This window comes from Trematomus bernacchii, unplaced genomic scaffold, assembly GCF_902827165.1.
Source record: "Trematomus bernacchii unplaced genomic scaffold, fTreBer1.1, whole genome shotgun sequence".
NCBI lineage: Eukaryota > Metazoa > Chordata > Actinopteri > Perciformes > Nototheniidae > Trematomus > Trematomus bernacchii.
This window is the reverse complement of record NW_022987828.1, coordinates 13,339,426-13,353,100: the sequence shown is the minus strand read 5'-3', so window position 1 is coordinate 13,353,100 and position 13,675 is coordinate 13,339,426. Positions and strand designations below refer to the sequence as shown.

Here is a 13,675-nt window from a genome sequence, read left to right as displayed (position 1 = left end):
ATTTGGAGTCATTGGGTCCCATGACATGAAATCTATTAGGTAAGAAATGAGAATTCAATGAGAAAGTGCTGACTTTTTTATTAAATAATTCATATATATACGATTTTCACTTAAATTCAATGTCTTGTCCTATGTAGTAATACAATCCTGCATTGATTTGGTAGCACTAGGTCACATGACATGGAAGCTATTGCAAAGAATGTAAACGATATTCATTTAAAATAGAAGTGTTTCTAATTTATCCAGTGTATCGATATAATCCTGCATTGAGTCACATGACATGGAAGCTATTGAACACTGCCAACCGTTTTTAATACACATGCAGTATGTTAGTGCAGCCAGTTTTACAACTGGCTTAAAGTCTTTAAGTTGTTTTGCTTGGTGTTTGGCTCCACCTACAGGTGACTGTCAGTACTGCAGCTACAGCAGATATAACGACAGTAGTTATTGGTCTGTTAGAAAGGAAACCTCGGGGACTAAGTTTGACGGACGATCTTTAAACATTCAAATAATATTTTTTTCTGGGATAAAAGGGTTTAAATATTAACAATATTTAAGCAAATACTGTTGATAAATGACATAAGCGTTTGCAAAGTCATCAACATGTCAACGAATGCATTAGTATTCCAGTGTTGAATACACTCCTATATTGAAAACGTAACATTAAATAGCGTTTATTTTTTTCCTTACTATTAAAATACAAATGTATACATACAGTAAATGCTAAATATCAAAATATACAGTACTACTACATAAACAGTAATTGATCAACCACCATTGAATATGTTTATTACTGCATCCATAACAATAAGCTGCGACAAGAGAGAAACCAACACCAATATTGAAATGTTATTTTTATTAAATACTCTTCAATGTTTCGATTAATAACAAACCTATGAAGAACAACCATTCAAACAAATACGTGATATTTTAAATGTATGTTTATTAACTGTATGGTCATGCAAAAAAATCCAGCATCCATTGCAACTCAAAGTATAGACACATGTGTAGCCCCTTCAGTTTAAGGTTACAATGCATTTTACTCACGTACAAGCTAAGGCTTTTGCTAACAATTTTAATGTGACATAACATCACTTTGTTTTGATATCTCAGACGGAACCATTTCATAACCTCGAGGATGCAAGTAACATAGATTTCCATTTCTTTATCGAGTAAACAGTGAAAAATTACCAGAAAGTACACATGCATATTTCTTCCATTTGTAGAACTGCATATATAGTGTTGATGTTTAACATTGTGGTTTTAATAATCCCGTTTCAACATTTTCCTCAGGTACTGTTGGAATCTAACATATATTGAGCATTTGCCAAAGTATTTTTAACTAAGGAGTTTATCAAAGTGTTTACTCTGTGTGAAGGTAAGTCTATATTTGGTCACATTTTCTATTTACATCAGCAAGCTTTAAAAGTCAATACCCTGTCATGGTGAAATGTTGAAATGGATCTTCAACTGAAGCAGGGAGGCCACTCTGTAGTTCTCTACGGAAACATACGTAGTCATGTAACTTTAATAAGTAAATTAACACCTAAGTGTGAAATAAAAGTCCTACGAAATGTAAATCTTATATCTGAATTGATGTGGTATGAATGGACATTTTTGATATTCAATTGGGGCAGTTTTGTTTTTTATAGGTTAAAAAATTCTGATGTTTTTAAGAGAAATGTTTGGTTTTTATTTGACAAAAGTCTGCGAGTCATACATTGATCACTCTCAGGTCGATAGTCAATGTTTCGCTCCATATCCATCATCTTAAGTGTACATTTAAACTAAATCCAGCTGTCCAAATACTTCGGCAAACTTGACTATGAATCTATTTGTTCCCTAATATCAGTTTCGCCTCTGTAAGATAACCCGTAAAGTTTAACTGCATCTTCATTTTCCAATCAAACATCCACAATGAAAGAAAAGCATTTTGTCAGATTTGGTGGCATCAACACACACCTGGGCCACAGCACAACAGATCTACAAACAGATTTACAAAGCATCCTTGTTATGACGCAAAAATATGTGTGTGTGTTTGTGGGGGACACAGTGGTCATGGCATGTCAGATATGTCACATCACTCAGGAGCACAGGCGGTTGACACAGGAGGACAGGCCTCACATATGATTCATCTTTTTAAATATGCTCATCTGTCCGTGTTTACCACGGTGTGTGATTGAAGCGTGATCGTGAGTTACTACAGAGCAGCGTAGAAAGACACACACTCACAAAGTTTGTACGACACAGTGAAAAAACAGTGTTCAACGACTGACATGGAGATATGTTTTCTCCTCTTTGGAGGGAGACACTTTTATCTCATGTGCTTGTATGATGTTGTGAGTTCCTCTGTTATTAAGTATGTTTATCGCGAGAGTTCAGTATGTGAGGAGGAACGGGCAGTAAAAAAAGTTTGTGGCAGTCTCAGTTTCCTTTATTCCAAATCCCCTCATTTTTTATATATCTGGCTAAAATTAAAATATCAACACCAACACACTAACAACTACGACATTTTACAACAAAAACTGTGACAAAAAGGGACCAAATCCATTGATTGCCATCAGCGAAGGTCCCAGAGCCCCGTCCCATCATCATGCCTTTTTTTTTTGTCCAATCCCTCGGCTGCATTCCCTTTTGAACATGCTTTTTAAAATATTTCCAGGACTTCACACAGAAGTACAGCAAGCCAAGACGGACGACACACACATTTTTCAAGAACACGGTCAGAACAAGAGACAGGCATAAGGGTGACATCATCATCACACGACGAGGTGCTACTCGGACAGTAATGGGGACGTGGAGTAAGTATAAGAGGCAGGAATGATAGAAGTAGAGAGGCGGAGGGACGGGAAAGGATTCAGGCGAGCGGAACCTGAAGTTGCAGGAAGGATCAGTCTCTCAAAGAGCGAACACAACAGCATCGAGTCATAAGTGTCTGTGCAAAAACAGTACAGGCCGTTAGATCAAATAGTTCATGCTTCACATCAAAAATACACAAAATAACGATAGAGAGAGAGAGAGTGCCTCGGAGCTTTCAGATTAGCTAGTTCAGAGATGTGAGGACCTTCTGCAACTTCAGGATGAGCTGGCCTCGTGTGTCTAAAGCTCGAGAGGCTCAACCCTAACGGCTGGACCCTCAATGAGTGTGTGTGCGCGCGCGTGCATGCACTGGAGTGAGTACTTGTGTGTGTATATACACCCTCGGGACCTCAAAGCAGAGGAAAAAACCCACTCATGCTTAACTCCCCTCCCTTCACCCTAAACGTACAGTATATCCCCTTTTTTCCTAATATAAATATTTGTTTATACACACACACTTCTATTAAATAAAACCCCCCTTTTGATTAAACATGATCCTTTTTCAACACTTTAAAATACAGGTAAAAACAGCTTCATAACACATGATACAAAAACACAAAATCAAAACAAAGGTCCATTCAGTAACGAATCTCAACGCCTCACAACATGGTGTACAGACGCTCAAACCTGACACTTAAATGGATGATAAATTCGGATATTAAGTAGATATAAGTTGCTCCCATAAATCCAACCCTCATAAACCTGTCAAACAAACTTCTATTAAAGTAAACGTTCTGCTGCTCTCAGACAAAATATAAATCACATTTCTCCAGATATTACTCCCATCGCCCCAGTTCTGTTCAATATGTGGTGAGTGTACTTGTTTTTCGGTTAGATATATATATTTGTAATACTTTTCCAGACAGCAGACATAACAGATACAGGGAAATAAAGGCCATGGGAGACGGGACAGCTTCACCCCGTGTCCCCCACCACCCCGAGCATGCACCACCTGCAGGAGCGTCAGCCGGGCCCCCTCCCCCCCCCCCCTAGCGAGGATTGACTGGATCGTGTTGGGCGGTCATTTAATCAAGCTTTTGAAATATGTTTTATTTTTTTTACTTTTTAATATATCACCCTTTTTCCCCACTTTTGTGATTTGACACCTCTCCAAGCTGCCTCTCTTCCCCGCCAGGATCCAGGCACAAATCCGACCGCGGAGAATAAAACGCTCCAAACAGCTTTAGAGTTTCAGGCAAAGCTAGAGAGAGGAAAGGAAACGTCAGTTAAAGTTATTTAAAACTAGACCTAAAATAATAGTTTGAGAGATATCTGTAGCTGAAAATGTTGCATTCAATTCAATGGAGAACACAGGAATTTTGTTTGTGTTATTTAAAACTTAAAAAAAGAAAATAATTACAGCGGTGTGAAGGCACCATACTGTATTATAGTAGGCCATAATTTTGTGCAGAGTAGCCTGACATAAATAATTAATAATAAAATAAAATGTGCTGAAAAATATGCCGTAGTATACTATGTCATAGAAAGTTGGATAAAGCATGTTATAAATAAGAAACCCTAATATGTCATAACATTTGTTTAAATAATAGTATACATTGCAATTGCAAAAATTAAATATATAAAATAATAAAAAGTCAAGCACACTATGCCATAGAAAACGTCAGAAAAAACACAGGAGCATCAAAATGATCATAACATATGGCGTAACAAAAAAGTACATAATAAAAAATAAATAAGAAAATATTCCTGGCATGCAATAAAAAGTCTTTATAAAGTCATAGTACTGAGAACTCCTGGTCTCCCACACTCCTTGCACACAGTGTGAAACTGTTGATCACACGATAGATAGTGATAATAATGAGGTTTGATGTACCTGGGCCTGGTGTCGGCTCACTGCAGCGGGGCAGCTGGCGCTCCGGAGCAGTGGAAGTGCACGTTGAGCCACTTGGCTTCGCGGCGGTGCCAGACCCGCGTCTCCTCCGACTGGCAGGAGCGCGGCCGGCCCTGAGCGTCCATGAACTGCGTGAGGCGGATGTAGGCGATGCAGGCGGCCTCCTCCCCGATCAGGTGCACGTGGGGGTTCAGGATGGTGGTGTGCACGGGCTTGCTGTTTTTACTCAGCACTGTGGGGGTGGAAATGGGAAGTTCAGCTGTTTGTAAACGGAGGTCAGGTGTCGATGGGTAGCTAAGTATCCACATTTGAGATCATTTAGCATAGGTGACAAATGTTGGCAGCTTCAAACAGCAGCCAACTGATTACTGAAGGGGTAAGTGATATTTAAATGCATTTGAATAAATGTACATTCATCATGTCTCGTTTATCATTTTACACACGTTTCCCCCAAAATACAGCATGACAGATGGTGTGTTTGGATAGGCTTTAGTCTCAAATTAACCTTAAAGTTATAGAAAGATAATTGACTCTGGTTAGGTCTGAAGGATACACCAAGCTTTCAAGTCAGAATAACTCAACTAAAAGCTTTCAATAAAAGATCTGTGTAGGAAAACTCCACAGGGTGCCTTTCATTTTAGCACTCTTATTAATCTGTAATGTTCCCAGATATTTTAGAAATAAAATAAATGCAACACTGAGTAACTTACGGTTGTCAAAGTAGAACTTGTGAAAGTCCATGCCCTCCACCAGGTTTCCAAGAGCCTCCGGTTCAAAGGAAGTCAGTCCAGGGTCACAGATTCTCCTGTGAGAGGAAAACACCAACATAAATAACCTTTATACAAAACATGTTTTCTGAAATTAAGAATGTAGAGGACAAAATGCTCTCAGAAAAAGCAAACAACCCAAGCGTAAAACAAAGCACTTACAACATGATGACTTGTATTGCTTAATTGCATTTGCAAACTTACGTGTAAGCCTCAAAATCTCCATTGTTGATGGCTTCAATCAGCTGCTCCGTCATCTTTATTATCTCCTGTTTACGAGCTGAGGACAGAGAGAGAGGAGGAGGGGAACACAAGAGGAGGTTTAAGTCTGACAGAAGTCACTTTGAAGGTTGAACACTAACGCTGCTCCTACAGTAGTACTCTCTCTCTCTCTCTCTCTCTCTCTCTCTCTCTGAACTGACTGACATTTGAAATGAGTTCAGCACAGAGGGACAGCCCTCTGGAAATAATGGCATTGACATTTTGAAATCACCCTGCACAAAAACACACCACACGCTCCATGTTGCACACAGCATCAAGAGTATTTGATGCTGTGAATACATTTCATAAAGCTATTATTGGCGTAACATACAACAGTCAATATACAGCCTTTGCGTCCCATATTTAGATTTGTTTTTATTTGGGGTTGGGTATTGATTTACAGAGTAATAAATCACTAGACCAGTGTTTATTTTATACTTAACATGCAGCTGCTGAGCCAGTAAAGCCAGCTAGCAGATCCTCCACACCTGCATGTAACTCTGTGTTCATAAGTCCTCAAATCTTCTGCCATCAGGTGAAAGTTAAACTGACTCTATGAACACTGCCTCAGGAGCCTTTTGCACAAGCACTGCACAACATGCCTGCACTTACTGTGCTGCAGGGTGCGGCTGCTGCCTGCAGGGGGCGGCAGAGCGGACTCTGGGGCAGGACAGGAGCTGTTAGCAGCCTCCTGCGGGGGGCATGCTGCAGTAGTCCCAGTGAAATAAAGTCATATTTAGCAGAGCTGAGACGCCACGAACATAACTATATACATGGAATTTAACATTGTTTATGTTTAGAGAAGTAAAAGTGGGAAATTGAAGTCAAGGCACTCAAAAGGCCCAATTCCAAACAGACCCATACACCCTCACACTCATGAGGCTCCTTATTTAAGGTGGAGGATTTGAATTACAGTGGCAAGCATTTGGTCGATGTATGCTCTCTCCAGTAGAAACAGGAACTGTTCATAACCATGTTTTCTAATCAGTATCTCTTAAGTAAAACTTAAAAACATCTTTAGAGGCATTTTTTCCTCTCACTAAGGTTTATCAGCCTCTATGGCTAAATCTGGCACATTTACATGATGGACTCAAGTGCTGTTGTTAATTAATGTGCTTTGTCCCTGTAAAAATACAAAACGTTACAATCAGCTGTACATGTCCACAGACTAGACAAGGGTATATATGATCTTAAGCAAAATAACTAATCTGTATGAAATGTCATTTTTGTCACGTAGTTCACTTGTTAATGTTTGCGTGGAACTACTTTTACACAGCTTGTTCCATGAGGGACACAAACACCGTTGCACCTGCTCAGGCGATGCAGACTCACTGCTGGAGGGTTTGATAACCCACTCTTCACTAAGTGGTTTAGAAAGGCACTTGATGTGGCAGACCCTCCTTGAAAAAGCGCCAAAAAGGTGTAAGTGGGTATGGAGAGGGTGCAGGGGCTAAATGGAATTGGGCCTCAGTGTGGAGGAGGAACAGTCGGTGCAGTCAGGCCCGGGGCCAGAAGATGGCAGCACAGGAGGGGAGAAGAGAGAAGGAGCCTTTAAATGACCCACTGTCTGCAGTATAGATGTGTTTACTGAGGAAAGGTCAGGAAACAGAGATCAGAGCAGAGAGGGAAGCTGCTGCTGACTTACAGCTGGGTGCTGCGGGGTACTGCAGTAACTGGCTCTGGTCCTCAAGAGTGCTGCACTGGCTTAACGTCACACTGCTTGAAGTAGAGGACTCGCAGGCAGACACTGCCCCATCACAAGACAAATACATCAACACAAACAGATGCACACTGACAGGGAGCATACTCACTACAGAAGTACATGTAAGCTGCAACTCTTTAGTTCATTGATACATCAAAATGGTACAACTTTTATAATAATAATAATAATAGCAGCATTTAAAACATGAAAATTGCTGCTTTTCTGTCATTTATGACAAAATCATCGCCTTAGGCTGGGGGAAAATTATACCAAGCTTTGTATTCTGCAAATGTGAAAAGACAAAATGAAATAATTGTTAATCACAGCCCTAACGACAAATCCCCACAGCGTGATGAGACATCTTAAAATTGCAGGTTTTGTCTAAGAAAAATTCAGAAGTATTCAATTTTAAATCAACATAAAAACCAACAAAGCAGTGTGCAAACCCTCACTTTTGAGATCTGAGATTTCATTTTTGCCTCAAATAATCAAAATGTCTGCATCCACCAACATCCTTGATTTCACATGATAGTATATTATTGTAAATCACAACACACTAAAGAAGCAGCTGCACACCCACAGATCGATGAGTCAGACTCCAGAAAGTAGGAAACTTGAAAAGCAAAACACATGTAGCGAAACCTCCAAGATCCCCTAAGCTCTGAGGAGATTAATGCCCGAGCATCAAGGACACACAGAGATCAGCTGCCTGTTGCACCAGCTCTCATCAAACACACTGTCATTTAGTTTAAGTAGTGAGGGAGTGAAAACAGGTTTCACCATAACAAAGAGTATGACCGGTTACGAGTTACAGAAGGATGTGACTCAACAATTTATGTGGTTAACGTTTATCAGCACATGATGTAACTACTGCTCTATTGTGTAACTAATAGGATGTTACCCCACTTTTACTTTTAAATCTTGTGAAAGCAGTTACATCACTAGTTTGTTAATTTCAAGTCAAATAAAGCCAGATTTTAAAAAGAGAAGTATTCAATCCATCATTTTGAATAATATGTGTGTAAAACATTGATGTATTGAATGATACATTCAGTTAAAATGCAGACAATGTTTGGTTGACTTACTTACATTTGAGCTAAAGTAGAAATCGTGCAAGTTTAATGTGAAACCGGCTAGTAACTATGTAGCAGTTAGTGTTCATATGCGCTCGGCTGGTGCAACAGGCTGCAGAAAATGTGTGAGCCGCAATCGAAGATTTTGTGACATTATGTGCTTCATTTAACAGACCTTTCCGCGACCCTGTGACTTCACTGTGATTTCACACATGGAGGAGCTGATGCATCCTTACAGAGTTTGTATTTCAGAGAACACAAGAGCAATCGAATCATTTCCCAGATGATTTAATCAAAACCAAATTACATAAATAAGTGTAATCAACCTTGGAGAGACACACAGCACAACTGCCTCCCGATTGCATGTCAGAGATGATCCACTATAAGATCAAGTGCCTGTTAATCCACATTAAGTAACTTAAATAAATGGATTAACTACTTTTCCAGAGGCAGATCTGTCCTACTTCACCTGATAACCTGAAAGGGTCATTCCCCGAGCAGAGAGCGCTTAACTGAAGGTTGTGGCGTGTGATGCTGGCACACACTCGAGCACACCGACAGGGAGGCAAGAGGTTTAGCTTTTGAGCAATTGCACAAGATGTGAATGCAGATAACAGCACAAGTATATTCTTGATAGCATCACGGTTATTAGTCTGCTTACATGCAGGGTGTTTATATCCAACCGTTCACCTCACATTTGTCTTTCCTGTAAAGCATCAGTCTGTTTTCATGCACTAAACTATCTGGACCTCTTAGCCTCTACCGCCCTGATTGAAGCAGAGTGGACAGTAACCTGAAACCTCAACTCAAATGTATGTTTATGTTTGCTTATTAAGATCTGCAGTTTAAAAGACACCATACAAAGTGATCAAAAAGAGGCATGCAGAGAAGGTGAAAGTTGGACAAGTACCTTTCCTACCTTTCATCTCCTCCTCTTCTGTGTTGTTGCAGCTCTCCGTGGAGCCCTGTCAGACAGAGAGGGTGGGAAAGAGAGAGAAACAGCAAAACAAAACATTTTATTATGTGTAAGTGAGACAGGGTTGAGGAAGCTTTGGCCAAACGGACACACAGAAAACGGACAGATGGACGACTCCCTCCCAGGAGCACAAACCAGCCAGCACAGCAGTGAGCGGAGCCACACACACACACAAGAGCAGCAGAGTGTGTGAGCAATTTGAAGTTGTGTGGGTAATTGTATCAGGAAGGAGTGTGCAAGTGCATGTCAGTGTGTGACTGGAAAAGAAAGTTGTGTATTTGTTCCTTCATTTGCAAGCTTGCACACCAACATTACAGCGTAAGCAGCGTGGTGGTTGGTTCATTTCAGTGTAGTATTGATCTGAAGGGTAACACCACCATATTCATACTTACTGTATATGTTCTTATGATATTCTTTTAAATTAATAAACAATACCATTTACAATAGAATTGGAAAATGATGTGTGTCTTATTCACTTATCCCAATTCCTTATTCTTAAATGGAAGAGCACATTTAAAAAAAAAACCTATGAAACTCTAAGTTATTTGTAGTGGCTCAATAATTGGGCACCTTAACATTGATTTAATTGTGTTTCCAGATTTGAAATGTTCACAGGATTTGACTATTTTAGTGAATAGGAAGATAAAGAATAATAAGTTGCACAATGAAACACAGAGAGTCGTTTGTTTTGACAGCGTTGCATGGAGTGTGTTTAGAGAAAATCCTCCAGCAGTCCCCTGCAGGTGTGAGCAGCGGGGGGGCTGGAGGTGGGAGAGGAGGGGCTTACCTTGGTGCCGTCAGCTGGGTTGTGTACAACAGTTGTCTGGGCTTCCTGGGGGGAGGTAGGAGACACTTTAACATGCAGGGAGGGAATGGGGGGGGAGGGGGGAGGGGAGAGGAGATGCCGGGGAATACCAACACATACAATGACGACAAATATACAAAACAGACGCATGTGCGCACACCAAAACACAGCACAGGAGCTACAGTGCAGAGGCTGTGGAGCATTTATGGTGATTAACGGTGAGTGTAGATGTCATGGTGCTCAGTGTCAGTCTGTCCCCAGCAGAGTGGCCTTAAAGGAGGTTTTCTCTCCCACAATGCATGCCATGAACACTTAAACAAGCTCCTGTATATTCACCAGACAGAGCCATGGCTGAGGAGGAGGGTTTCTGAGAGTGGCTGTGTGTTCATGTAACTGTGAGTGCAGATGGTAAGCCACTATAATGTCACCTTCGTTTTTTTAACTGTTTTGAAATGCAGTTTGCTTCGATGTCCAAGAGGAAGTTATAACTAGGAAGCTCGGATATTTAACCCACTTTGAGATAAATAATAAGAGGAGAATATGAAAACCCTGGTGCATAAATTAATGAGCTAGCAAACACTCATCACATCATTATTTTAAAAGATGCTACATAATAAACGTAAACACAGCTAGTAAATACACACACAACTATATCCTTTTGCGTTATATAATATTATACTACAAATATAATCTTAAATCTAGATAACTGGCATTCGCAATCCTGGTTAGTCTGAATCCACATATAAAGTGTTATAACAATGTGAATCTTTACCTATCACAACCTTCCAGATGAATAGCATAAACTGCTTTACGTGTGTGACACAAGATTTTCATCGGCATAACTACACTGTAGCTATGTTCGTATGACTAAATAAAGAACCTTGAACCTTGTGACTGTGTGTTTGTGTTACCACTCCTCTTCCTCGACCGTGACTCTGACACAGAAACATTCTGCACAAAGACAATTCAAGCGCTCCCAGTTATCCATTGTTTACAAATTAAAAAAGTAAGGTATACTGGGATAGTCAGTCAATACAAACATCCAGAAACTAAAACCTTACAAAATAAATAATCAACCCTTCAATGACATATGGGAATCTACACTAGACATTTTTTGACTAACTGACTCCGTGTTCTCAATTTGGCCAGTTTGGCATCTACTGTAACTTACTAGCATTTACTGGTGAGCAGAATTCAGCAAAGCCATAATATAGAAAATAATGGGTACATTTATCCTTTTCTGCATGAGTTTGTTCCTCTCATCTAACTGTCCATATGTTTAATTACATTTAAGTGTAAATAGGGTCATTTCCTACCATGAACAACGGCCATCTTACACTTTGACAGATGTAGCAGTTAATTCCAGACTGAGTTTTATATTATTAGACTAAATCTTTCTACCTTCAAAAGAAAATATTTCTTTACTTATTTATTCACATACTCTCAGCTGTGTACACTATTATGTCACACCTCTGGGCGGACCCACAGTCATTTCAAGTTTGTTATATATATGACGTAATTCCATCACATATATAAACACAGGGGCTGCTTCCTCATAAAAATAACAATCCCTCAGTGACTCCAGCTCCTGCTTTACCCAGAAGTCCTCCTTGTTTACAATTCACATATCAAAAAGCAATTTGTAAAAGATCAATTTTGAATGGTGGATAAAGGTTCAACCTTTAGTGAGCTGTGCTTTCCAAGAAATTGCCATAAACCTGTTGTTCCTAAAAGGCAAACAATCAACCTGATGTCACCAGGAAGTGGCTGAACAGAGCCAGCTTTAAGTGTCTGCTGTTGCACTGCAAAATGAAAGTCATTTGTCTACCTGTCAGCACAGCTCACAGAGTAAATGTATACCTATATACACAGGAGGTCTGGGTAAAACACAAGCCAGGAGGGACACCCAAAGGCACAAAGCAGTTGTTCAATTTTAAAGTCATCAAATCCACCATCACAGTTTGTGTTTACGACAGAAGCAAAGAGGCAGGAGATGAAGGACGAGAAAATAATTCACTTAAACATGGAGTGTGACACGAGAAGATGAAGAGACAGAACTTAACATTGAAAAAAGGTGAAAACAATGACATGATGCGGTTAAAAAAGAAAGCAACGTGAGAGAAACCAAATAGAGATGAGGTACCATTGGTGCTGTAGATGACATGCTGCTGTCTTTGGTGCTGCTGCTGCTTACTACACTGTTTTTACTGTTGGTCCCCTGCGACTGGGGCAGAGAAACACAACACAGAATGATGCTTCCACCGGGCTCAGATTGTAAACCAGCCTCTGGGAATCTCAGGTGGAAAGCAGGAATTGAGCAATTACACGGCCAGTATACACATCCAACGAATTGTACGTGTGTAGAGTTTAAAACGTCACAATCAGGGAGCAATGATGAACAGATTTATCTGAATATCTTTATCTATCACCTGCACCCTGCTGCCTTATGCACTTAAAAAGGCAGTTTTAGCTTCAAAATTATCTTTTGATTATCAGGAGCAAACAGATAAAGTGTCCGCTCCAACAATAGTGTGAGCGTACTCACTTTCTAACTTGTTTAACTGAAATGAGTATTTTGTTAAATATGTGTATCGCTAGGAGTGAAGGGCTCTCCTAAAAATACAGAACAGTTAGTTAGCACATGCATTTTAAAGACAATGAACGTAATGTAAGATTGTTAAGTATTTTCCCAGCACTTTTACAAATAAGTATATCAACATATGCTGGGATAAAAATACAAATCACAGGTTTGTATCTGAAACAAGCACCAGAAATCTGTCAACTATTTCTGGCAGAAGCACAGCCAAGAGAAAACATAACCGAATCAGAAAATAAGTTAGAATAATGGTTGGCAGTCCAGGTCTTTGCATGCAGTGAAAGGCCTTGATGACAGGCTTTTCTCCAATGGTAGAGCAAAGTGATTGAATGTGTAAGTCATGTACTGTATGGTTGTATTTTGTTTCATTATCTAATGCAAACTAAATGCAATGACCAGATTAAAGCCCTCATATTTGACACACCAAACTACTTTAGCTAAACAGCGACATATTAGTTCGCCCTAAACCTTTAGACAGGTCCCTGCAATCTGTTACAAAACAGTCTCAGTGAATGAACAATTCTCTCTGCAGCGCTACACATTGATAAACCAGAATATATTAAGCATATTTTTTAAATAAATGAAACGGTGTATTGTCGGGCTCACTGGCTGCGATCTGATAATTAACGGATACATTGAAAGCCATGATTTTAAAGTTATCAAGATGTATTTAAAACTTGTAAAAGTAAATATTAATACATTATTTTTCACTCAAATTGTTGTGGTGATTTTAACAATCTTTCATATCTATGCAATTACTGCAGGATTGTGTACATTCACCTGT

General features: G+C 39.7%; 1 protein-coding gene across 15 annotated transcripts in view; it reads right to left on the bottom strand.

The window, feature by feature from the left end:
- Positions 1–923: 923 nt before the first annotated feature.
- Positions 924–13,675, bottom strand: part of camk2g2 (calcium/calmodulin-dependent protein kinase (CaM kinase) II gamma 2) — a 55,446-nt gene continuing 42,694 nt past the window's right edge. For 2 of the 15 annotated variants that reach the window (XM_034152597.1, XM_034152599.1), the window contains 8 exons: positions 12,439–12,519; positions 10,278–10,322; positions 9,425–9,479; positions 7,385–7,486; positions 5,683–5,758; positions 5,422–5,516; positions 4,694–4,943; positions 924–4,060 (listed from right to left, as the gene is read on the bottom strand). In XM_034152597.1, the coding sequence (XP_034008488.1) occupies positions 4,711–4,943; positions 5,422–5,516; positions 5,683–5,758; positions 7,385–7,486; positions 9,425–9,479; positions 10,278–10,322; positions 12,439–12,519 (687 nt within the window). In that variant the 3' untranslated portion in view covers positions 924–4,060; positions 4,694–4,710. Of the gene's footprint in view, positions 4,061–4,693; positions 4,944–5,421; positions 5,517–5,682; positions 5,759–6,351; positions 6,445–7,384; positions 7,487–9,424; positions 9,480–10,277; positions 10,323–12,438; positions 12,520–13,675 lie in introns of all 15 variants that reach the window. The other 13 variants (XM_034152598.1, XM_034152600.1, XM_034152604.1 and 10 more) reach the window with 8 other exon arrangements.